The 27,861-nt window shown below is 42.9% G+C and overlaps 1 protein-coding gene across 4 annotated transcripts in view; it reads right to left on the bottom strand.

The window, feature by feature from the left end:
* The window catches only part of LOC106603113 (kelch-like protein 13), a 111,598-nt gene that overhangs the window by 41,266 nt on the left and 42,471 nt on the right, over positions 1–27,861 (bottom strand). For 2 of the 4 annotated variants that reach the window (XM_014196352.3, XM_014196353.3), the window contains exon 3: positions 1,177–1,318. In XM_014196352.3, the coding sequence (XP_014051827.1) occupies positions 1,177–1,318 (142 nt within the window). Of the gene's footprint in view, positions 1–1,176; positions 1,319–1,469; positions 1,516–14,231; positions 14,689–27,861 lie in introns of those variants that run through there. The other 2 variants (XM_014196356.3, XM_014196351.3) reach the window with 2 other exon arrangements.

Below are 27,861 nucleotides of genomic sequence, written 5' to 3'. Positions count from 1 at the left end.
CGCACCGAGCTGTCTGTCTCAACTACTGGCACACAGCTCGGACACCCATGCATACCCCACAAGACATGCCACAAGAGGTCTCTTCACAGTCCCCAAGTCCAGAACAGACTATGGGAGGCACACAGTACTACATAGAGCCATGACTACATGGAACTCTATTCCACATCAAGTAACTCATGCCAGCAGTAAAATTAGATTAAAAAAAACCAGATTAAAAAACACCTTATGGAACAGCGGGGACTGTGAAGCAACACAAACATTGGCACAGACACACACACAATAACATACGCACTATACATACACATGGATTTAGTACTGGAGTAGGGGCCTGAGGGCTCACAGTGTGTTGTGAAATCTGTGAATGTATTGTAATGTTTTTAAAATTGTATCAACTGCTTTAATTTAGCTGGACCCCAGGAAGAGTAATGGGGATCCATAATAAATACAAATTCAGGTGGAATTGTATGATTTTTTTTATTGTTTTAATGTAAAACGGATTTAAACATTAAGACATTCTTCCCATAAAATTTGGACAAATCCCTAGTCATTAACTTTACCCAGTACCAGGACATTTTAGCCAAAAACCTGGTTGCCTCTGCCAGGAGGCTGACACTTGGCCGCAAGTGGATCTTCCAGCAAGACAATTGCCCCAAGCATTAAAAATAAACATTTTGCAATGGCCATCTCAGTCTTCGGACTTGAACACCATTGAAAACCTGTAGTTTGAATTGAAGAGTGCAGTCCATAAGAGGAGACAAATGATATCAAGGACCAAGAAAGATTTTGTATTGAGGAATGGTCTAAGATCCCTCCCAATCTCATAAAACATTTTAGAAAAAAGGTGCCAATAATTCTGACCCCTCTCTTTGAGATTTTGTTTTCTTACTTGTTAATAAAATCTTTCACTGAGCAATTGTAATAGTATAACATAATAATATATCTATAATTTACAACTCAGTATTTTAATTACTTTATTCAGGCTTTTTTGCTCATTTTTATAAAGGCTGACAATATTTATGGACCTGCCTGTATAGCTATCATTTCAATCAATCACAGGACCTCTGAAGGCATATTAAAATTACCCTGGCATATTTCATTATGGCTTTTAAGAGGTTCATCAATCTGTCCATCCTTCCCAGCAGCACCATCTCTCAGTCTCTCTCCACTACTACTCACCTGAAGGACCACTGAGCTGTGCGTGTTGCTCGTAAAGAAGCGAGTGTTTCCGGTTTTTGAAGCCTGTAGGTGGGCAGAGATGCCCATGTCACCACACCCCAGCGACACTTTCATGTGAGGGTCGTCGTCCTCCACCAGGGATCTTTAGGGGGAGGCAGAGGGAGGGGAAAAGAGAAAGAGGAAAAGAGGGAGAGGGGAAAACGGACGTTTAATTACAATCATGCAGTACAAGCACGGATATACATTAAAATCAACTCATTGAGTGTGTTTTGTATGCAGATTCACTAGCCTACATGATGAGAGAATCTTGAGATTTTCCTGATGATTCATGCACAGCGGCTGAGGAAAGGGGTTTTAGGAAAAAGGTCAATAAATACACAGCACAACAAGGGGAGAGCTTAGCTAAGACATTTGCATTCTCCTAATCAGGCACATAGAACATGAATTAAAATGTCTACATTAACACCAAACAATACACAAGTACGCTCACACACACCTGAAAATTGTGCTTATATACAGGGATGTAAGGACAGGCAGTCACACTACAAGGCAAATGTAACCACGAACTAAGAGTAAACATCCCCAGCCGGGCCCCTCCCTGCAGCAGACCTCATCATGCTCTCATTGGGACTGTGAGAGAATGACACGACTCAGGCCAATCATAGCAGTGTTCTCACCTCCTCCTCTGCCACATTACACTGGTGCTCTATGCCAGGGGTTCCCAAACTCTTTTTAATTTGGGACCTACCAATTGAGGTGTCTTGAGTCGCGACCCACAATAAAGTTTGAGCGGTGAAAAAAAACATACACAGACCAAAGAATAAGTAAACAATATCATCATGGCACCAGAGAGAAGGTTTTGTAGTTTTAAAGCACATCTTTCTACAATTCTATACATTTTGCAGTGGCTAATACTGTGTTTTTATGCTTAAATATTATAAAATCAATAGGGGCCTCATTGTCTAGCTTTTTTGTTGTTGATTGTAAGTTCTCAAAGAGCTATAGCTAAGCTATTATAAAAATATATATCTATTTTTTTAAAGTATTTATTTAACTAGGCAAGCCAGTTAAGAACAAATTCTTATTAACAATGACAGCCTATATATAGGTCCATTATCATTTCTACATACTTTAGATTTGGTTTTAGTTTTAAGTTTACACTGAAATCATTTTTTTCCCCTCCCGAAAATGTGTGTGTGTGTATTACACACACACACACACACACACACACACACACACACACACACACACACACACACACACACACACACACACCCCCCTACCAGTCAAAAGTTTGGACACGCCTACATATGCAAGGGTTTTTCTTTATTTTTACATTGTAGAATAATAGTAAAGACATCAAAACTATGAAATAACACAGAATCTTGAAGTAAAAAAAAAAAAAAAAAGTTAAACAAATCAAAATATATTTTATATTCTTCAAAGTAGCCACCCTTTGCCTTGATGACAGCTTTGCACACTCTTGGCATTCACTCAACCAGCTTGGCCAAATTGAGCAATCGGGAAAGAACGGCCTTAGTCAAGGAGGTGACCAATAACCCGATGGTCACTCTGACAGAGCTCCAGCGTTCCTCTGTGGAGATGGGAGAACCTTCCAGAAGGACAACCATCTCCGCACCAATCAGGCTTTTATGGTAGAGTGGCCAGACGGAAGCCACTCCTCAGTAAAAGGCACATGATGTCCCGCTTACAGTTTGCCAAAAAGAGTTTGCACCTAAAAGACTCTCAGACTATAAAAAACAAGATTCTCTGGTCTGATGAAACCAAGATTGAACTCTTTGGCCTGAATGCCAAGTGTCACGTCTGGAGAAAATCTGGCACGATCTCTATGGTGAATCATGGTGGTGGCAGCATCATGCTGTTGGGATGTTTTTCAGCGGTAGGGACTGGGAGACTAGTCAGGATCGAGGGAAAGCTGAACGGAGCAGAGTACAGAAAGATCCTTGATGAAAATCTGCTCCAGAGTGCTCAGGACCTCAGAATGGGGTGAAGGTTCACCTTCCAACAGGACAAAGACCCTAAGCACGGACGCACACGCACACAGTGCATTCAGAAAGTATTCAGACAACTTGAAAACTTTAATATATATTTTTATGCATACGAAAAAGTCATCCCGCGACACACCTGGACACCTGCCATGACCTACAAGTGGGCCCGTCCCACAGATTGGGAACTATTGCTCTATGCAACACCAACGCAACATCTCATTAACTACAGCAACTTTAATTAGGCCTACAATTACTGGAGACCAGTGTTTTCCACTGGTTATTAGGGTACGGCCGCTAACTGACCATGAGGGTCATATTAACTTCAGAGTTAAGGCAGAGTTGCAAAGAAAAAGCCATCTCTCACACTGCCAATAAAAGGAAAAGATTAAGACGGGCAAAAGAACACATACACTGGACAGAGGAACTCTGCCTAGAAGGCCAGCATCCCGGAGTTGCCTCTTCACTGTTGACGTTGAGACTGGTGTTTGCGGGTACTATTTTGTGAAGCTGCCAGTTGAGGACTTGTGAGGCGTCTGTTTCTCAAATTAGACACTAATGTACTTGTCCTCATGCTCAGTTGTGCACCGGGGCCTCCCGCTCCTCTTTCTATTCTGGTTAGAGTCAGTTTGCGCTGTTCTGTGAAGGGAGTAGTACACAGCGTTGTACGAGATCTTCAGTTTCTTGGCAATTTCTCGCATGGAATAGCCTTCATTTCTCAGAACAAGAATAGACTGATGAGTTTCAGAAGAAAGGTCTTTCTTTCTGGCCATTTCGAGCCTCTAACCGAACCCACAAATGCTGACGCTCCAGATACTCAACTAGTCTAAAGAAGGCCAGTTTTATTGCTTCTTTAAATCAGAACAGTTTTCAGCTGTGCTAACAATTGCAAAAGGGTTTTCTAATGATCAATTAGCCTTTTAAAATTATAAACTTGAATTAGCTAACACAACGTGACATTGGAACACAGGAGTGATGGTTGCTGATAATGGGCCTCTGTATGCCTACATAGATATTCCATAAAAAAATAAATCTGTGGTTTCCAGCTACAATAGTCATTTACAGCATTAACTGTCTACACTGTATTTCTGATCAATTTGATGTTATTTTAATGGTCAGAAAATGTGATTCTCTTTCAAAAACAAGGACATTTCTAAGTGACCCCAAACTTTTGAACAGTAGTGTAAAAAAAATAATATATATATATATATATATATATATATATATATATATATATATATATATATATATATATATATATATACACACACGTGAAAAAAGTGATGTGATCAACAGCCAATGTTTACTTTTTTTAATGTGGGCTATGAAAGTCTACAGTAGTTTTGACAGCAGTGGCGGCCACTGATTGGCTGATGGATGGCCTAGTGGGCTCTAGATAGCGGTTGTTCAGGGTCAACACCACCACAACTAGATGTGGAGGAGTATTCATGGCTACAGGATCAGGAGCAATCACACTGACACACAGCGTACTGGTACATTTACCCTGTCAGGTGGTAAGTCGGAGAGGGAGCGAGGAGAGAGTGGGTTGTCCAAACCACAAAGGAGTGTTGGTGGCTGCCGGAACGAAACAAAGAGAACAGATGATAGAGCAACCCAGTCATAAAATACATAACTCGGACTCCAACCAACAGCACGAAACAAACACAGACGTCATCGGAAGTTTCATCCATCAACAGCAGATTTGTAGTGAAAACACCAAAACACACACACAGACACACTATGCTACAAACACGTCCGTATGCGACTACAAATATACACTGACTAGGCTACACACATTTTTCACACAAATAAATACACAAAAGTCAGTTAGGCCTATATCAAATCTTCTACTGTGCGTGTGGGTGGTGGATGGCAGTTTTCTTTTTTATTAACAAGATGCTTGAACATGCCAAGAATCATATGCTTTATGGAATGGAGACCGTGAACCATTTCTTAGTAATACATCAGGGAATAATTAATTAAATTGGTTAAATTGGATGGGGGTAGGCGTGCGATGCGTCTTAATTGCTTTTATAAATTGGATGATGACGATAATGAAAACTTGCATCTTAAAAGCCCAATGCAGAATGTTTTTATCTCAATAGTTAATCATTTCTGGGTAACAATTAAGTACCTTAACGTGATAGTTTTCAATTAAAATGTTCAAAAATAAATAAAAATAGCTTATTAGCAAGAGCAATTTCTCAAGTGAGAATTCTGCTAGGACTGTCTGAGCATGGTCTGAGTGGGGAGAGGGAAACTGAAAACTAGCTGTTATTGGCAAAGTGGTTTGGAACTCTTTCTTATTGGCCTATTAACTAATTTGTCACCAGGCAGGTAAAACCTCTATCCCAAGCCTCCCGAGTAGTGTAGCGGTCTAAGGCACTGCATCGCAGTGCCAGAGGCATCACTACAGATCTGGGTTTGATCACTGGCTGTGACGCAGCCGGCCGCGACCAGGAGACCCATGAGGCAGCACACAATTGGTCCAGCGTCATCCGTGTTAGGCTGGCTGGGTTGTCCTTCACGCTCTATCTTACCAAAACAGGCTGAAATTTCGGGCAGTCTTTTCAAACAGCTCTTACACTACAAGGGCATTATCATAATTTTCACAGTATTATTCCAACCTCAGTGTGCTTAGAAAGATGGAAATCTGCACACTGGCTAAAATTGGAAATATCCAAAACCTCAGTGTGGAAAGACTATATATATATAAACACAGGACATCCAATTTTTGACTGCACTGGGCCTTTAAGAGCAGCAGACTTTTAATCAAATGGCTGTTAGTGAACAGTGTCTATTTCCTCTCATTCACGAATCTGTTTGAGGGATTAATTTTTTAGAAGTGGGATAGTATTGGATTAAAACTAAACCTACAGGAACAATGGCAGGGAAACAGAAAGTTGTCAAACTATAACTACTTAATGGGAATCTCCATCTACAATGAGGAAATAAAACAAATTGACAGACGCTCATTCATCAAACTGAATGTTTGGTAGGCCATTTCTACACTTCCTGTTGGTGAGACAATCATTAGAATTAAGAGCCTCTTCACACTTACTACACTTCTCGTAAAAATACCGTCGGCTACACATATTACTGAAATGTAAACATGAGTACTTGCTACGTGTCGACACTCGGACAACAGTCGCCCCCCTTGAGGCAGGGCAGTGTAAACAGAATAGTCTCGTTGAGCCAACACTCCTACAGTATAAATGCTAATAGCAGAGCAATGTTTTTAAAACAACTTAAATGTTTAGACATTTTCCTAATATTTGAGACTCCTTTTATTGAGTTTATACCTGAAATTGCAGTAACAGGCTGTTACATTCTGAAAATGTCGCAGTAGCTGCCAGCTGCACTGAGCCACATACAACTATGGAAGCCCATCTCCACAAACAAAAACTAAAAACATGTCAAATGCAGATCATACAAATAGATGTCTTTTCACTTGTAACATTGTGTGGTGACTTCAGAGGTGGCACCAAAGGTCTCAGAGTGGTGGGTGGGTAATTGTTTTCCAGGGGGCACCAGAGTTTTCCTGGTCTGGTAGTAGGCTAACCTAACCAACTCCGGACCCTAGTTGTAGCGTATGACATAGTAATAAATCACTGTAATTTTTTTTTATATGGGCTATGATGGGACCAGATTCTTTGTCTAATCAGGTCATATGTTTTTTAACTCCTGGCCCTACTGAAGAAGAAAACATTAAAACCATTTTATTTTTAACTAGGTAAGTCAGTTAAGAACACATTCTTATTTACAATGACGGTCTAGGAACAGTGGGTTAACTGCCTTGTTCAGGGGCAGAACAACAATGTGTGATGCCTTGTCAGCTCTGGGATTCAATCTAGCAACCTTTCGGTCACTGGCTCAACGCTCTAACCACTAGGCTACTTGCTGCCCCTTTACACAGACAAAGAGACCATTTCGATTGGACAGTGAAACCAACAGGGCTGAGCTTGCTACGTGCAGGGTTGCATTGTATATACTCACACAGTTATCAGAATGTTGTCGATTGAATACTTCCAGTCAATCATTTTGGATTAACCCCTAAGGTCGATCTCCGTGCCCCCACTGAAATCTATTTAGCGTAATAAAAAAAATACATCATAAAAATATATGTCTGTTTAAAAAAGGCCACCAAGAAGTTTGAATAGAAACCAAAAATAATTGCCTATTTTAGGCTAGGCCCAGAACGCATAGGCTTCTCTAGACTACCTGCAGCTGTGGTTGTTATCAGTAGGCTACAGTTGACTAGACTGAAGCACAGACTAATAGTGCACGTTGACAAATCATGAGGCACTTTATATGTTTTATGGCGGGTATGAGCTTCCATATCAAACAGCTCGTTGCAGTGAATTCAGTTATACCCACGTTTTCAGTCGCAACTGTTATAAGTGAATTCACTGCAACGAGCTGTTTGATATGGAAGCCCATGTTAGTCTGTGCTTCAGTCTGGTCAACTGTATCCTGGTGCTGCTTTTCTTTCCCTTTGTTTTGATTTTATCTAATCGACCAACTTCATTCAATTATTTGAATTCCATTTGGTTTTTTGGGGAGGGAGTGAGCTCAATGCGCACATCCCATTTTCTCTAGAGATAAATCAGACCCAGCTTGAACTGTGCGACATAGGTGGGGAGTTGTTTCCATTACGTGGTAATTAACTACAATGACCATAATCCTTTGCGCATCTACTTGACCGGTCTTTGTTTCTTTTACGCCTGCTACGGAAGAGAGAAGAATGCGCGATCGTCCTGTGATAGAGAGAGCCGCTGTTGCTTCGCGAGCTATCTCTAGCTGAAAATACATTATCTAAGTAATTAATAGTTGGTATTCAGCAGTCAAAAATATGCCTCATTTACTTTGAATAACTACAAAATAGGGATTTTGCCAGAGAGCATAGGCAGCAGCTCTATAAAGATGAGATGACTTGGAATTAAATCATAAAGTAATCAAATAAAACAAAGGTAACATACACAACTGAAATACTGTATTACAGTTAAGTGAATAAATGATGGTTAATAAGTGATAAGCAGTAATGGACAGCCACGACCATCATGGGACTTGTATTAATTGTTTTATTGTGTGTTGTTACAGCATTCAACCCACATAATGCATAGTCCCTTTAGTGTTTTAAGATAATCGAAACCAAAAACTGCGATTATTTTTGAGCCGAACCAAAACAACCTCAAAAAGCACTGATCGCTCAGCACTAGTCTCTATGCACACTCACAGGACCCTACACAGTCACGCACTCCAACACACACATTCATTTGCTCACACACGCAGAACATGCACACAGTTTTATACCGACTCTACACACACACTCATTCACGATATACGCTGCTGCTACTCTGTATCATATATCCTGATGCCTAGTCACCTTACCCCTATACATATCTACCTCTATCACTCCAGTAGCCCTGCACATTGTAAACATGCTACTGGAACTGACCCTGTGTATATAGCTTAATAACTTCCTTGTGTCCTTATTTTTAATGTGTTTTTGTTCCACCTGGTGTTATTTTTACTATATTGACTACTGCAGCGTTGGGTTTAGCGCTTGCAAGAAAGGCATTTCACTGTACTTGTGCACGTGACATTAAAACGTGAAACTTACCACATGTAATGATTTGCATGATATTGATAAAGAAATTAAGCCTGTTTTGTTGCAATGTTCTAAGGTAGACCTACTGTAATTTTATATTTGTATGAGAGGGTCAGTCGTTCATTTTTGATAGGCTAATGTTACTTGATGACGACGTGCTTTTAGCAACTCTGCGCTTTTGTCTTGAAGCTAAAATGTAATGAGTGTAGCCTACAGGTGAGAAAATAAACCCTTCAAGTGTCTGCACATGCTTGTGAATTATTGCTTTATTCAAGAGTGTAATATGGTTTGGTTCCATTATTCAATAGCTTAGTGTAATATGTTTCAGAAGAAACTGTCATTGTTGAATAGTTTGTGCTTGCTGGCTAGTGGCTACTGTGATTTTTACGGTCATTTAGAGCTGCTGACCAAGAATGTCGCGTTGCCAGCGACAACGACAGGTAAGGCAAGGATGTAATGTGAATTTAAAACTAGAAATCTCTTTCGCCACCCCGCTCCTCAGACTCTCCTTCATATCTCTTAGTGGGAATAGGGCCTTAGAATATCAAAATAGAGACAATCCCTTTATAGAACTGCAGCAAAGAAACACACAACTCCACTACCACCACAAACACCAACAAAAGATAGCTAATTGTCTCCCCCCAGGGACCTGGTTATCAGTATAATTAAATGGCTCGATACTGTGCAGCATACCACACCAACCAAAGCTGCAAGTTGAGTTTAACAAAGCTGTAGTTTGAGCATGGTTTCCCCCAAACACCAAAACAGGCTGAAATCAAATCAAGCTTTCATTATCCAGCAGACATGGAACGCAATGTGCTTTACAGGAAGAAAAAAAACAATGATACCATTTGCTACCTGGGCTGCACCTCATGGTGGAAAAAGGCAACAATTATACCCTGCCTGTGTCCTCCTGTGCCATATGACTTCCAGTCCAACAGTACCACAAAGGAGATGAAAAAGACCCTGGGAAACCCAAATCACCTCCGTTCTCCTCTACTGTATCAACGTTACAGAGGCAGACAGTGCACCGCTTCATAAAACCAGGACTTTGTTTCAGACAGGTGAGAGAAACGAGCAGCACAGTACCCAAATAGAGAATTAACATATTTTTTCAATCATTCATAATGATGAACTACAGTGTGTTCCAGGTACTGGTGAGAGAAGCAGCTGTGATGTGATTTCATGTTGTGCCAGACCTTCTGCTCCCTGCGAATCAGATTCACTGAAGAACTTAGCACATCCCAGTCTTTGATTACCCAACATCCCTTTTAACTTTGTTGGACCCGTAGGTCGCCTCTTAATTAAGCTTTGAGGGAGCGGCCAGATCAAACAGAAAGGTGTCTTTTTACCTTTTTTTTTATCCAACTACCTTTAAAACCAGGACGTTGCTGACTAGAAGAGAATAAATGGTTGACGGCTGTTAGTGTTTGTATCCATATGCAAAGAAGGCACCAAGCACTCGAATTAAGACAAAAACAACATTGATTCACTTACAGAAAATGTTACGTGCATTACAATACTAGCTTTGAAGTCGCTCCCAATTTTTCACTTAGACAAAAGTAGCTATGATGTAATATAAACAGCAGACACGCTTACCAATAGGAGGGTTCATTTAGACCGCAGATGCCACTCCATTGTTAGGACGACATAGCAGCTACAAACACTGTTTGATTGATCATGCAACCCTCTGGTATCATCACATGCTATATAATTTCACTACATGCAATTTGAGTGAAGGTTGGTGAGTATCTATTGAGAAAGATTACGCAAAGACAATTGACATTTCTGATATGAAGGAGAACAGACTTCCTAAGGTTTTTCAGTCGCGCATTATGAGTCACCACATCATGCACCAAATGTGCTTCCTGTGAAACACTAAGTCTTCCAGCATTCATCCAGCAGTATTATCAGCAGATTCTGGCTTTCATAATTTAAAAAGTCAGGAAGAAAGATATGCTAATGAAGACACAGAGCTGCCATCCTATCTGAGCGGTGGGGACATAAATAAACCTTGGGGGTGAGTACAGATTATGAGCAGGAGCCACACAAAACACACAGCAGCATATATTCTCCACTGACTGTCTCAGCAGCAGACGGCGCTGCATGCGTTTGACAACATTTTCTCGTAAAAGGCCAATTCTATTAAGAGACTTACCAACACTAATAAAATACCCACCCTCTCCAATCTCCCCCACCTGCACAGGCCTATATCCATTCACAAATATAATTCACACATTCCAACTTCAGCTAGACTTCTATTTATATTTCTGTAGAAAAGGTTAATTGTGGCCGTTTTGTGAACAGAAAAGTATGATTAATCAGAAAACACTGTCAGGGCAAGAGAGCAAGGACTCTGAAATTTAGAGAAGCCTTTCAAGCAGTATTACGATTGTGTTGAAGATCCTGAGTATTGTGTAATCACATTTAGATTGGGTTTTTGAGGATGTGCTGTTCTCATTGTATAACCGTACTGAATTGACAGGCAGGGGCACAGAACATCTAGGCTTAATGAGTATTGGAGTGTTGTGGAAAACATTGGACAATCAAACAGGTCAAACCAGGAGAAAATGTGGTACTATTGGGTTTAGCTGCCTATCACAGTGGACTGGGGCCTGGGGGTCCTATGGCATTGATGACATTGCTGTGCCTCCCAGGGTAGATACACACTCCCCTGGTTACAACATTAATGTAAAAGCGGAGGAGGGCCGAAGGGATTTTGTGTTTGTCAAAATCAATGTGGGCCAGAAAAGGGGCAGCTATTTGATATACATACTTTCTATCTAGTTTTAGATGAGTTTATTTACTATTTTTCTTAAATAACTATTTTCCCTCAGATGCTATTATACAGGGCTTTTTCCTAACCAGGAAATCAGGGTGTTGTGCTTCTCCATACACCATGAAAAAAAATCCACTTCCGTTTCATTTCTTGTCAATCGCCTTATAATTAGGCCTAGTAATGAAACGTTAGGCCTATGATGTCATTTCCTGAGCAGACCGTACAGCTTATACTAATTCGTCTTATGGCTTTGTCTTTCAGTGGTTAACACAGAACAATCCTATGGACATTGGCTGAGGAATACAGATGGGGAAATGTTTAAGAATGATTATATAGTGCAAGCGTAAACAACTGAATATCATTGCTGGTTTTACCAGTGTCCTTGAGGCGAGGATGAAATGAACTGTTAAGGACTTGGAATTGCCATTGAACTTTCCAGTTATTTCATGGCTTCCGGGCAGTGCACCTTAGCCATTCCTCCCAAGCATGAAATCTGCACCACAGGCAGAGGCTATATTTAGGCCTGTGTGAGATCACTGCAGACAAACACACAGACCAGGCTCCATTATAATCTCCAGCTAACACACAATCACACATTAATACACACCAGCTCTTCCTAAAATACTACCCTGTCGCTGGATCTCTGGTTAGATGTTAGCATACAGACATCCCCACATGCTGCTCTCTCCATGTTGAAAACGGCCATATCTAGTGAAAGGGGAGAAGCTACGCACACAGATGGAGGCCATTCCGCTCCGTTACAGTAGGCTACATGGAGGAACCACAGAGGAACCTATAATGAGAGGGCTAACGTCACATCGGGCCATCTAAAAACACATCACACAACGTATAAAAGTCAAAATAGCAGCTGGGTCGGGCTGGGCAGGGCATGGCTCAGTATTAAATGTTACAGTCCCACTCTTTTGTTTGTAATTTTTACAGGGGAAAGGCTATTTTGCTGCCCTAACGGAAGAGACAAAGAGCTATATGCAATGGTAAAATATGTTGGTTTATAGTCCTAGCCTAGGCCTGTACTTTAATGATGATTGAGAACCTAAATATATAATGTGAGCATTGGTGGCTTCAGCTTAATTTAAGCTTATAAGCAGCACCCCATCAGGACTGGGTCAAGTCCATCTCAATTCAAATCAATGTAGAAAATAAACTGTTTTATATACCATTACGGACACAGTTATTGGTAGAAGTTTTTTGAAGAAAATTTTGAAATTGACTAATTGAAAATGAATTTTTGCCATGCTGTCATTTTGGTTTAGTCTCGAGTCAGTACACGTGAGAGTGCATTTATGTTCTGGAATGATTATCCTGAACATATCTCAGGCAGAGAATTGATGTAACTGTACAACTGTGCACATTCAGACTTAATACATTTTCCTTTTACAGATTTACCTGCCATGCTATTTACCTCAAACACTGAACACTAGAACACTGAAGGTATATTCAGAATTTTGGGTACTGTGGGAATTTCTCAGTGTTCTATATCTTAATATAATTGTGTGGATGGGAAAATTCATACATTCCATGCGTCTGTTTACTTAAGGGAGTTTACTCAAACAGGGCATGGACAACTGGAATTTCAACAAAAGGTACAGTATGCATCCACTCAGAAGGCATCTCTCTGGTTATAGAAAGGCAAAGTTAACTCATTATGTGCTTTGCTAGTCATGTAGGCTACATACTGCATTCAGAATTGAGACATTTTATGGTAATAAGCAGCAATGAATGATACAGAATGCACCTTTCAATATCTAATATAAATGGTCTATCTACTGTATGGTAAAGCATATGGAGACCGTCTCAATTCTTCTTGCTATAAAGAACTACAAACAGAGCCTGAAATTCCATTCAAAATACTCTGATAAAATGAAGCCAAAAATCACACACATTCATCAACAACCATGAGCCTTTCAATCTAGCCTGAAGTACGAAGCAATGTACCAACGTTAGTTTTCCCTTGACACTAGCCAGAATTGGCAGCATTGATATGGTCTTTTCTCCTGAGGATGCCAGTCCTCCAAACCAAATTAAGCCAGGTTACTGTTCACTAGTGAGGAGATAACCTGATCCCCCACCATTTACGTTCAGCTAGCCTAGCAGGGTGACTAACAGAGGACATGATAGGGTGGTATCTCTCACACAGTAGGGGAAGATGGAAGGAGGAGAGTCTGGATGCACCTTCCCTACTCTGCCCTCCCCCCTACAGAGCAGCAGCAGCAGCAATAACTCCTAAACCAGGGTGCGCCAGGCACCCTGACAAAGGCATGCAGCCTCCTCCCAAGCTTGTTGTTGGCGGCCAGCAGTCTTTGCAGGCGGATAAACACAGCCCCAAGGAGGGCGGAGGGTGGCGGACGTGGTCCTGGCTCCTGAAAAATCTAAATGGGCCACGGCCATAGCTAATGAGCCACACTGCTCTAGAGGACAGTGTTCCGCTAGTTGGCCAGGCACAAAGGAGGGTATTAAATCGACCGCTCTCGACACGCAACAATGCTCCCATCATATTCTGCCCAATTAGGCTGCAATGAGAGAGGGGGACACAAAAACAACTGAAAAAGAAAGCAGAAAATACACCACCACCATAGCATGATGTGCATAACAAATGGTTATTTATTATGATGTGATTGCCATTTTTATCTTTACTCACATGTAGGCAGGAGAGAGCGGCGAGGACCTGGATGTCTTAAGAACTGGCACTGGGAATTTCCAGCTGACAGGAGAACCGCTTTTCCATTTCAACGGCATTTTGTTGTCACCAGCACGGAGCTACAGCGCTAACAACGGCAAAGAGCATTTCCACGAACAGGCTTCCTGCGAGGGCTTCCATCCCACTCTGCCCACTCGGATCAGAGGGAGGGACAGCAGCAGCGACAGGGGTGGAGTGATACAGGCAGCAGCAGTGCAGGCTACACACAGGTTTATGACACTAGTGGCAGCAGTGAGAAGACGCCAACGGATCCTATCTCCTGTGCCTACTGGGCCAACTCACAGTCATCTCCTGTTAGAGGGGGAAAAGCTCTCCGGTCCCGTCGCCCTTTGAGGCTGTGCCGACTCTAGCTCAGCAGCTCAACAACAGTGCCACCTTGTTAAAGGAGCGGCGACTGCAGTGCTGGGCTTGTTATAGGGAGAGGTGGAGGGAGGAGTAGATAAAGGGAGGGGGGGAAAAAACGCTAGCATCTGCCCACCCTTAGAGAGCAGTGCCTAAAATAACACTAGTTTACACTGGGATATAAAAAGGAAATTTTAAAAAATGACATTTGGATTTCTTTGAGAAATATCAAAGTAAATTTGGAGTCACGTGATAAAATGTGTCGTTGTCCTACTAGACTGGTGGAGAAAGTATGCAGTTTATTAGGCTACAGATGAAATAAATGGTGAACTTCACAGGGTGGTGAAAGTGCAAGGTGATGAACTTGACGCTCCTTTCCAATAAATATCGAGGTTCTTATTCTGGTGACATGATCATCGATGCTTGGCTGCCGTTAAATAAAAGATAATCTCTCTCTTTTGTCCATAATAATGTCATCATGAAAGCTATAGTTGGTCTCTAGCTAATGGCGCGGTGGCTAACAGTCTCTAGCTAACAGATAGCGCTGGTGGCTAACAGTCTCTAGCTAATGGCGTGGTGGCTAACAGTCTCTAGCTAACAGATAGCGCTGGTGGCTAAAAGGCTCTAGCTAATGGCGCGGTGGCTAACAGTCTCTAGCTAACAGATAGCGCTGGTGGCTAACAGTCTCTAGCTAACAGATAGCGCTGGTGGCTAACAGTCTCTAGCTAACAGATAGCGCTGGTGGCTAACAGTCTCTAGCTAACAGACAGCGCTGGTGGCTAACAGTCTCTAGCTAACAGACAGCGCTGGTGGCTAACAGTCTCTAGCTAACAGATAGCGCTGGTGGCTAACAGTCTCTAGCTAACAGATAGCGCTGGTGGCTAACAGTCTCTAGCTAACAGATAGCGCTGGTGGCTAGAACTCACGTGCCACTACCAGAGTGGGCACACTCGCTATACAACGCAAACATTTCATAGTTAAAAACTCAGTAGAGTTCAAATAAGATGGAAACCCATTTAACTTGTATATATTTAACAGCAAAAGGTATTTCTATGTGCACTACGTTATCACACACAGCCTTTTATCTGCAACAAGTCAATTTGATGGAAACATCTCTGGTGGGAGAAAAAATAAATCATATTGTCTTTATGCGGATTTTTGAATATTTGCATGAAAATCTGTCGCCAATTGGATGGAAACCTAGCTAGTGTGACTTCACACACACCTGCATAGGTGTAATTCCAAGTAGGACAAAGAGTATATCATAAAAATATCATTACAGTTCTATGGACTTGAGGGAATGTATATTCCCCACTCCGATGAGCCTAATATGCAAGCATGGCAGATTGTACACTGTATGGCAAATGTTCATTGTGTACACAATGAACATTTCATCTCTCATTCCATTGGACTCATCCAGTTAGAGTGCCCCCTCAAAATGTGTCCCCTGCATGGCTGTCATCCACCAAGCCCTCTAGCAGGAACACAGTGTGCAGTCAGGCTTGGCCTTGCCTGAGGCAGCCAGCTGATCAAGATGAAACACTGAAACTCCTCTCCTCCTAAGATCAACATCCACCCAAGCACTGTGAGCAAAATAAAAGCCAAGAATAGAGCGCTGTGCAGCTCATTTCCACGATTACAGTTTCTCTAGTCTGAAGAGCTCTGAAGGCCCTGTCAAGAAATCTATAGCAATGTCAATTCCTGTGCGCCAGTTCCTCTTAGCCCGCTCTCTATCCCTTTGTTTCAACACACTTCTCAAATCTCTTCTACTCACAACGTCGTGAAAAATGACCCCTTGTGGAGCTGTGGCCAGCCTCAGCCAAGCTGGGACCCCTATAGTCACTCCTCTCCTGCTTTCTCACTCTGGAGCCTTAGGGAATGTCTTCCAACCTGCCCTTAATCCCTCCCTCTAGGTTGACTCACTATCCCGTCCCATAACGAGGGAGAATATCACAAGTAGAACCACTGCAGGTATTTTCACAGGAGCCATGATGTCTTGGGCCACTTATTCACTGTGGAGATCATTCAACAAAGGACACAGCCAGGTCTGTCAGGCAGGGTGGTCATGTGCTCGGTCTCGGCCTGTGGTTTCAAAGGATGGCAGGGAGAATCTTTTTTTCATCTTTTTACAGACAAAGGAAACCAGGGGATTAAAAAGCCTTTTGTCAGATGAGTGGGGATGGTGCTGAGCCAGATGTCAGCACATTAAAAAAAATATATAATAATGAATGGTGTCTGAGTGAACAAAGCATGGTTGAAGATGTTCATTCTTACCTGCTCTGTCTCCATACACAAACCAATTAATAACAGAGACTGAACAAACACACCAAGCCTGCCTCCGGATCAGAAAACTGAGCTCCACGTGCAGGTTACAGGAAACTGCACTACAGCCTGTTTCTAGAGCGCTTAAGCTGCAACTCTTTATGTAGGCGCATACCTAAATCAAATTGGAGAGGAGAGGGAAAACATCTCAACATGGATCTGTCATGACACTAGATAGCCCTAAATGCAGAGTTGCACATTTAAAAAGACTGAGCTAATTATTTCACAATCATTGTAATGTTTCATCATGGAACCTATACCTTTTACAAAAACAGAATGTCATCCGAACATCGATTGAAGAAACTGCATCATTATTACCACCACAAAGCAACTGTTTGACTTCTGCCCTGCCAGCCACAACTGAGCAGCACTATAAAGCACAAGACAGGCTGGGAACAAAGAGGGGAGGAGGCAGCACTTATAGCCTGATCCTCCATAACCAAACTGCTCCAGTTATTAGAGTAAAGCCTGACAATGGCTGCATTTATCAGAGCCACGATGCGCATCGATCTGTGGGCTTCTTTCAGAGGCCATTAGGGCCGCGGCGAGAGCGATAGAGTGCACGCGAGAGCGAAACTCCTGAGCTCTGCAGACACACCAACCCAACAGCCCTGGAAGACAGGCCAAAAGTCAGGAACACACCCTCACTGTGCTGGAACACAGCTGTACTCTCTCGGAGTCTCACTATAACACACACCCCATCACAGTTCTGGCAGGAACACACTGTACTAAAAGAACACATACACTGTATTGAAGGTGTTGACCATCCACACATTTGCTTGTCCATAAGATTGTTTTGCATTGCTTTTTGTGCACCATGCCTATGTCTGACATTTGTACTGGCCAGTAGGTGTGTGTACACGCCTGTATGAGCATAAAAGGAACAGACAAGACGGCCCTCAAGATTCTGACTCTAGAACAGACAAACGTATACCATCTACTGGATGCAGAAGGAACTGTGCCCGTCTAAATACCAGACACACCCTCAAGCAGCTGACTGCACATGCTGTCACCACCACACAGAGTGGTTCCTCATCCCATTTTTTACATTTTAGTCATTTAGCAGACACTCTTACCCAGAGTGACTTACAGTAGTGAGTGCTGTGAGAGAAATTACAAGGTTATGTTATAATATTGTTATGGCATCAAATGGTTGTTTTATGGAATAGAATACTGGGTTCTTAGAACACTTTCATCTGTGTGTGTTCTACTGAGGATGGGCCTCTGGGAGATTTAACACTGACCGGAGATGTACCATGTCTTTGGTTGATAAGCCTAACAAGACTGCATTCCAGAGCATGAGTTAATGTTTCTGTACTGGGGTATCAGGGGGAAATGGCTCCCGTATGGAGTTGGGTGGCCAGGTGGAAATGGCTCCAGTATGGAGTTGGGGGGCCAGACCCTGGTCTCTACACAACAACAACCGTTTTATACAGCAGATACTGTCTGCTGTGAATTATAAGTATATTTTATACAAATCTTAGTCTTGTGACCCATTCCATACATCTGTTGTTTGTCATGTAGACTGGAGGGGGTGTATCTTGGCTATAAAAGACCTTTGAACCTTTGTCTCAGGGCTCTCAACGAATCACCTGAGAGTGATTTGTCAACCAGCCATCATTATCGTAGAACACTCAATCGATTCACTTTGTGTGTGTGTGTTGTATTGACCTGCTCCCTTATTAATAAGTGAATAGAGATTTAGTTTAAGTATGACTCTGACTTGTATGATAGGTTTTTCTCTCCTAATTTGATAGTAAAGAAATTAACCACCACAGTGCATACATTTTTTGTACTGGTCCCCCGCGGGAATCAAACCCACAACCATGGTTATTACAATCACCATGCTCTACCAACAGCCAAATGGGTTCATCACATCTGACAGTCTATCCAGCTGTCACAGCAATGGAAAAACATTGATGACACCAAAGTGAAGAGACCAGAGGGCACAGCAGATCAAATCAATCAAAATGTCAGTTATAAGTGACTTAGAATCGCTCTCCCTCAACAACAACACTCTGCTGTCTACATTTGGATAGATTCAACTAAGAAGAATCATGTAAAAAACAAAAAGCAAAGGCCCTAAACGTCATTGATCAGAAAATAATCTGCATTAGGCATTATCAAAGCATATCTGGGGTGAGAAATAGTTCTGCTGAAAGTGCTAGTTGAGAGAAACTCACCCAGCGTAGAAAATCTCAGAGTGTGGTAGCAAAAGCAGAAAAGGGGCGTTAGCCTGGCATCAGAGGGATCGGTGATGAAAGCAGAGGCCCAGCAGGTGCTGAAGACGGAGGAGCTCTGCTGAGGGGTGCAGCAGCAGCAGGCAGCTTAGAACCAAGCTAAAGGAGCCTGCCTCTACCCCAGGAACACACTATGAATGCCTTCTCACATTCTCTGTTTTGGAACATCTCCTTTTTAGTCATGATCCACTTTTAGCCAAACAACACAAACTCTGGCGAGGCCCGAATAAAACAAACCAAGGAGTAGTGAAATAGTACTGGTACTAGTATTAGGTGTAACTGGTTAGTGTTTCACTGATTGTTTTACCTTTCACATTAATGGTCGATGAGATTTATCTTTCTTAAACATCTTTTAAGTGGGATGTAGGGATGCTATTGGTTAACCGTTAGTCGTTGACCAGTCATGCTTTTCAGACTATAGGTTCATTTGCATAATAATTAAATTGGTGCCAGAATTCAACAACTGGAAAAGTGTCGGAGTCAACTAGAATTAGTATTTAGCCGAAAACAGTCATGTACAGTGAGTGAGTTTATTGAGTTAGAAAGTAGCTTTCTTACGTCAATGAATGACTGTCTCTAGCCACGAGCAAGACAGAGCGGAGACTCGTTGCTTGGCTACTCACAGACACAGGCTGCAGGGAGCAATGTGAGAGAGGAGCAGCACGAAGCAGCTAACAAGAACAGCTACAGTATTAAGCTAGCAACCAAAAAAGTTTCACAGCTTTTCTCTCCTGTTCTACTGGTTTTCATATCAACTTTCTTTCGTTGTCCAGAAGCCAAAGGCACAATTCTAGTCATATTAACAACCCATCCAAGTTGTGGCATATTTACATTATCCCTCTTTCTACGTTTCAAACGGATATCTTCATCCGTCACATAAAACGGCTCGAATCAGGTGCTTCTTTGAGAACAGCGTTTCCCTGCATATTCCATTTTCGCAAATGTTTGAAAATGATATATCACATTGAAGTATTACATTGACTGACTCATTACAATAGTTCCATGTTCAAAAATATGAGACGATAGGCTTGCTATTGTCGCACATTTTTTACTTACTAACTTAAAAATGGCCGTTCCTTGTACCCATGCACAGCTAATTCAACATCAGACACACCATAACTTCAAATACTAGCGATTGGAGGACCAAATCCCCTCTAGCTCAAAATTGAAATGGACTGGAAAATAGTGTAAGTTTTGCAAATAAATACACCCTTCTAGCTAGCTGACCACCGATTTTCATTACAATTTAAATAAGTAAAGTTACTTTGAGAGTTTTTTAAAATAATTATATAAACATGTTGTGGGACACGCGGTATATTATAAAATTCGACTGCGCGACAGACCACACTATTTAATATCCAACTTTTAACCCCTGAAATATAGCGAACGGATTAGCTAATGTTGCTAGCTTACAGTACTATGATGGACACCTTCTTCACTTCTTATGAAAAGCACTTGGAGGAGAGTGGGTTGAGGGAGAAACCCAGACAAATCTATAACTACAATGAGTCTCGGTTTTGTAGCGACCAGATCAGGCACAAAGTGCTGGCTCCCCTGTACCAGCAGGCTCCAGGGACCAAGGAGCACATTACAGCGCTGGCCTGCTTCAAAGCAGCTGGGGAGGACGTCCCCCAAGTGTTTCCCTGGTGGCCACTACACACCGGGAGGCCCCCCCGAGCCTTGTATGGACGGTCAAACTGTGGCTACATTGACATGGACCTGTTCAAGAAGTGGTTTCAACACTTCATTAAGCATGTTGTCTAGGAGGGTCCTCTCCGATGGGCACAAGAGCCACATGGACCCGGAGGTGCTCGAGGCGGCACTAAGGGAGGGGGTTATACTTCTTTGTCTTCCACCACACTGTACCCATGTCCTGCAGCCGCTGGACTTGGCATATTTTGGCCCTTTAAAGGCTGAGTTCTTCAAGGTAGCTGGAGTCCTCAGCCATTTTAAACACTCCTACATGGTAAACAAATCAGAATTTGCCAGAGTATTCCGCTACCCTACCAGGACAGCAAGGACATGCGCTATGTAATGGAAGGGTTTAAGAAGTGTGGCCTCTTCCCTTTTGTCCCTTCAGCCATAGAAGGGTCCCATTGGATGTAGTCTTGGTCCCAACAGTGTCCTAGCACCGCCTCTCCTGGAACCCGTAGCACTGTGCCGTCCACCAGCACCTCCTCCCCAGCGACCACAGAGGGACCCTCAGCCCCTGCCCCTGCTCCAGACCCAGCCATAAAAGAGGTCAGGCTGATAGGGAAGGACATAGGGAACATTCTTACCTTCCTAAAGCATCGGCCAGACTGATACAGAAGACTTCCTGTGGTCGCCACATGCCTCACCGGGGAGGAATACAAGCACCAGTGGAGAGGGGTGAGTAGGAAAGGGCAGAGGAGAAAGAGTGTCGGGCAGTCTTCAGAACACAAAGGGCACAGGAGAGGGCTGCCATGGATGAGAGCATCAACGCCATTGCCTCTGCTGGACCCACCACTGGAACCACTCCTGACAGCTGCATCACCACCGCCAGTGCTTCCCAGTGTGCAACACCTGTAGGAGCCGCCGGAGTCCCCAGCTGCAGAAGGCGGCCAGGGTCTGCTCCCTCAGCCACATCGTCGTCAGCTCCTCAACCCCAGCATTACAAACACCAGCTCTTCCAAGCCATCGTCGGCAGTTTGATCCACCACCAGCCCCCGTCTGTCACCACCAAAGCGGCCTCCTCTGGACCAACTACCTCCTCAATCTCCCCTGGTCAAACCGTCACAGCAGCCTTGTCTGGTGTCCCTGGCCCCTGCAATTTGAATACAGCCACCTCCACAGGTAAACACACGTACATTTTTTTGAAAATGTTTTAAATAATCTCTTTACATATCTACAGTCCACAACACCAGCCCACAAGGCATGTCCACCTCCTCCAAAACGTCTGCAGCTTCCTCCAGAGGAGGTATTCAAACTGGGGTATGCGCAATGCCGTCGGGGGTATGCCAAATAAAAACGTGATTCACCGTTATATTTTCCAATGGGGCTATACATTTGGGTGAGGTTTTTTATTCCCTGAGTACTCTTGTTTCACTGCCAAAAATACAATTAAATATATTGTGTTCAGTGAAATAACAACAATGTCAAATACAGGTAGCCTAGACAAATAATTAACATCCAATCACATTAACCGTTACTCTCTCGTGGGAATTCCACTAACGGTCCGTATGTAGTTAAACTTAGCTGCTGCTCATTTAGATTCCTTGAAAATTGGTTAAAAAAAGTAAGGCCCGCGTCCATAGACACACATACCAGCAGTACTACACCTGCACCTGTCGACGAAACAAGTTGTTCTGCTTCCACGAGCACATCCAATGCTAGCATCAGTAATTCTACATTTGTTGTTAGCCCAGCTAGCATGGACACCGACAGTTGTGAATCTGATGCAGCCGAAGAGCTACTGCCCCCTTACCCAGGAAAGCACCGAACAGACAGGGACGTTGGACCATCGAAGAGGCGCAAATATGAAGAGAACTACATTGATTTGGGGTTCACTTATTTTGGGAGTAGTGCCTTTCCTCAGCCACAGTGTGTTAAATGTGCAAAAGCACTATCTCACAACTCGATGAAACCTTGCGCAGACATTTAGAAACAAAACAATGCAATTTGAAAAATAAGCCACGGGAGTTTTTTGAGCGAGCATTAAGATGACTTTCGAGTAGTAAGACATGTATAAAAGCAACAGATAACATTAATAAGAAGGGGCTAGAAGCGTCTAATATGGTGAGCTTCTCTGTCCTGCCGATGCATGGAAAATCCCGCAATAAGCTCTACATTATCTGTGTCGTCGTTCAGTCACGACTCATGAAAGATAAGATGTTACAGATTTGAATGTTCCGTTGGTAGGATATTCTTAATCATAGATCATCCATTTTATTTTCCAGTGATTGCACGTTGGCCAATAGTACGGATGGTAGTGGAATTTTACTCACTCGCCTACGAATTCTCAGAAGGCAGCCCGACCTCCGCCACCGCCTCCAGCGCAGCCATCTCCTCCAGCGCCATTCTTCAAATTAAAGTTTCATTTGATGTAAATTAGACATTTTAAGAGTCCAAGGAGTGCGCACCAGGCTACGCAATGAAAAGATGACGGGCAAGTTAATTGTTTTCAACCGGAAGGCTAGCAAACTAGTCAACTATCTAGTAAACACTTCAGATACAAGGTTGGTGTCTATTTTTTGAACAGAACTAAATAGATATATATTGTAATTGAATAAAGTATTAAGGTGGCCAATAATTGGGGAGCGTATGCCGATAATATGGGATGTATTTTTTAGCTAAACCACTTATCAAAAAGCTGATAGTATTTCAACTGAAATGTCAAACATGCTAATTGCTAACCCATTAGCGAACATTTTTACAACACCAATAATGACAAAAACATTGATGTCTTGATCACAGGATAATACATTTCTTAAACGCTGTTGAATATGGCGATAATATGGGATTGCACGCTAGTATTTTCTGTTGGTCATGTCATTTTACTGTTTGGAACAAATTTAACCTTAGCAAAATTGACCGAAATGTGTATCCCTAGTGTGATGAGATTAGCCTCATCAGCATAATCACTAGGTAGTTGCCTCTAATTTGGACAGCCTCAGTCAGAGTATAAAACATACGGACATAGGCTAGTTCACAGTGATCACTGCCTCATTGCCTGCATCCGTAATGGGTCAGCGGTCAAACAACCTCCACCCATCACTGTCAAACGCTCCCTGAAACACTTCAGCGAGCAAGCCTCTCTTATCGACCTGGCCAGGGTGTCCTGGAAGGATATTGACCTCATCCCGTCAGTAGAGGATGCCTGGTTATTTTTTTTAAATGCCTTCCTCACCATCTTAAATAAGCATGGCACATTCAAGAAATTTAGAACCAGGAACAAATATAGCCCTTGGTTCTCTCCAGACCTGACTGCCCTTAACCAACACAAAAACATACTGTGTCGTTCTGTATTAGCATCGAACATCCCCCTTGATATGCAACTTTTCAGGAAAGTTAGAAACCAATATACACAGGCAGTTAGAAAAGCCAAGGCTAGCTTTTTCAAGCAGAAATTTGCTTCCTGCAACACAAACTCAAAAAAGTTCTGGGACACTGTAAAGTCCATGGAGAATAAGAACACCTCCTCCCAGTTGCCCACTACACTGAGGATAGGAAACTGTCACCACCGATAAATCCACTATAATTGAGAATTTCAATAAGCATTTTCTACGGCTGGCCTTGCTTTCTACCTGGCTACCCCTACCGCGGTCAACAGCATTGCACCCCCCACAGCTACTCACCCCCCAAGCCTTCCCCATTTCTCCTTCTCCCAAATCCAGTCAGCTGATGCTCTGAAAGAGCTGCAAAATCTGGACCCCTACAAATCAGCCGGGCTAGACAATCTGGACCCTTTCTTTCTAAAATTATCTGCCGAAATTGTTGCAACCCCTATTACTAGCATGTTCAACCTCTCTTTCGTGTCATCTGAGATTCCCAAAGATTGGAAAGCAGCTGCGGTCATCCCCCTCTTCAAAGGGGGGACACTCTTGACCCAAACTGCTACAGACCTATATCTATCCTACCCTGCCTTTCTAAGGTCTTCGAAAGCCAAGTCAACAAACAGATTACCGACCATTTCGAATCCCACCGCACCTTCTCCGCTATGCAATCTGGTTTCAGAGCTGGTCATGGGTGCACCTCAGCAACGCTTAAGGTCCTAAACGATATCGTAACCGCCATCGATAAGAAACAATACTGTGCTGCCGTATTCATCGACCTGGCCAAGGCTTTCGACTCTGTCAATCACCACATCCTCATCGGCAGACTCAACAGCCTTGGTTTCTCAAATGATTGCCTCGCCTGGTTCACCTACTACTTCTCTGATAGAGTTCAATGTGTCAAATCGGTTGGCCTGTTGTTCAGGCTTCTGGCAGTCTCTATGGGGGTGCCACAGGGTTCAATTCTTGGGCCAATTCTTTTCTCTGTATACATCAATGATGTCGCTCTCGCTGCTGGTGAGTCTCCGATCCACCTCTATGCAGACAACACCATTCTGTATACTTCTGGCCCTTCTTTGGACACTGTGTTAATAACCCTCCAGACGAGCTTCAATGCCATACAACTCTCCTTCCATGGCCTCCAACTGCTCTTAAATACAAGTAAAACTAAATGCATGCTCTTCAACCGATCGCTGCCTGCACCTGCACGCCCGTCCAGCATCACTACTCTGGACGGTTCTGACTTAGAATATGTGGACAACTACAAATACCTAGGAGTCTGGTTAGACTGTAAACTCTCCTTCCAGACTCACATCAAACATCTCCAATCCAAAGTTAAATCTAGAATTGGCTTCCTATTTCGCAACAAAGCATCCTTCACTCATGCTGCCAAACATACCCTCGTAAAACTGACCATCCTACCGATCCTCGACTTCGGCGATGTCATTTACAAAATAGTCTCCAATACCCTACTCAACAAATTGGATGCAGTCTATCACAGTGCCATCCGTTTTGTCACCAAAGCCCCATATACTACCTACCACTGCGACCTGTACGCTCTCGTTGGCTGGCCCTCGCTTCATACTCGTCGCCAAACCCACTGGCTCCAGGTCATCTACAAGACCCTGCTAGGTAAAATCCCCCTTATCTCAGCTCACTGGTCACCATAGCAGAATCCACCTGTAGCACGCGCTCCAGCAGGTATATGTCTCTGGTCACCCCCAAAACCAATTCCTCCTTTGGCCATCTCTCCTTCCAGTTCTCTGCTGCCAATGACTGGAACGAACTACAAAAATCTCTGAAACTGGAGACCCATATCTCCCTCACTAGTTTTAAGCACCAGCTGTCAGAGCAGCTCACAGATCACTGCACCTGTACATAGCCCATCTATAATTTAGCCCAAACAACTACCTCTTCCCCTACTGTATTTATTTATTTATTTATTTAGCTCCTTTGCACCCCATTAATTCTACTTTGCACTTTCTTCCACTACAAATCTACCATTCCAGTGTTTTACTTGCTATATTGTATTTACTTTGCCACCATGGCCTTTTTTGCCTTTACCTCCCTTATCTCACCTAATTTGCTCACATTGTATATAGACTTATTTTTCTACTTTATTATTGACTGTATGTTTGTTTTACTCCATGTGTAACTCTGTGTTGCCTACCTGGTTAAATAAAGGTGGAGAGAAAAAAAAGGGGGGAAAAAAGAAATTCAGGGCAATACAACAACAAAAAACATTACATAAAGAACATTGACAAATTGACCATACCCATCATCACACCATATGTGGTTGAGGACAGAAGGGTCTGCTTTAGAAAATACACATTTACCCCTGTGTTACAGGGTTGAGTAGACACCCGATTTCGGTCCTTGAAAGTTCATGTGTGGGCAGCCGAAGAACCGCATACGGATGTAGATATGCCCATTGGCGTGCATCAACGCAAGAGCTTAACGGACACGGGGGAACAAACCTTGCCAACGGCACACTTTCCCGTGCCTAGAAGAGAGAGTGCCTAGAAGAGTCAACTGTCCGTCTTAATAGAAGGTTTGCAGCAGTCTAGTGTTTGCTGGCAAAAAACTGTGGCATCAGGAGTATCAACTTGCCAAGTGACACACTGAAATGTTTCCCCCTTTCAGGTACATTGTTACTACCTCAATCAAGACATAAAATGTCAATTTTAGTGAACCTGCTTACATCCAAAATACACTTTGCTCAGCACAGCATAAAAGAGAGAATTATATAACGCCTCAACTCCCACAACATACCCCTCTAAAACCCAGTCATGGAGCTAACAAGCTGGTGTATGATTTATTCATTACCATAGCATTCAAAATAGTGATGCTATAGAGCTGAAACTACTGTTGGTTGGGAGGGGGAATGACGACAAACCCATTATATCGGTGTCAATAATAATTGGCAATCTGTGTGTTTGATTAAGCCATCAACCTCCTCCCCTCAGCTTATAGCCTTTCCTCTTGCTTCACTACACCACGTAGTACAGTCCAGAAGCATGCACTCTGGTCAAAGACTGCCATTGCCTAGCAACCACTTTCATGATGCTCGTTAGGAGGCGGCTAGCTGCGTGACAGCAGAGGGACATGCTGTTCCAGCAGACAAACTACTGCTAAGCTTCAAAAGTACTGGGGACAATACAAATAAGGGAAGACAATACATCTACATGCCTGAAGCACTGCCCTTAAATACAACAGATATTATGGTCGTGAAAATGGCTGGAGGCAGGATTAGGTTAGACGTAACACCTACTGTTATTATTATTTTTTTTTAAACAGTATACTTCAGTAGTCAGAGCTCACCGTCCTAATATACCATAGGCCTAAATGCACTGGTGCAGTTAGAGCAGAACCTGTAACATAAAAAGCATTTCCAGTTGAGGCACTCCACTAAGATGTTCATGGAGTGCTCTGAGAAGACAAAAATCACTGAACAGCTGCAGCAACACACAAAAAGGCACAAAGGACAGGGGCTTAGAGAAATCTTGCTGAGAAAAGATAGTCAAGAGAGCAGCATAATTTATGCAAAAAGTTGTCAACAGTCATGTTGTGAGTAATCTCCCCTGGCGCTCCACAATCACAACTTCCTACTTCATTAGCGTTACCGATGGTAGCTGACTTGCGGAGAAAAACCCA

The sequence above is a fragment of the Salmo salar genome, chromosome 04 (assembly GCF_965601325.2).
Source record: "Salmo salar chromosome 04, fSalSal1, whole genome shotgun sequence".
Classification (NCBI taxonomy): Eukaryota; Metazoa; Chordata; class Actinopteri; order Salmoniformes; family Salmonidae; genus Salmo; species Salmo salar.
This window is presented reverse-complemented; position numbering and strand designations above follow the sequence as displayed.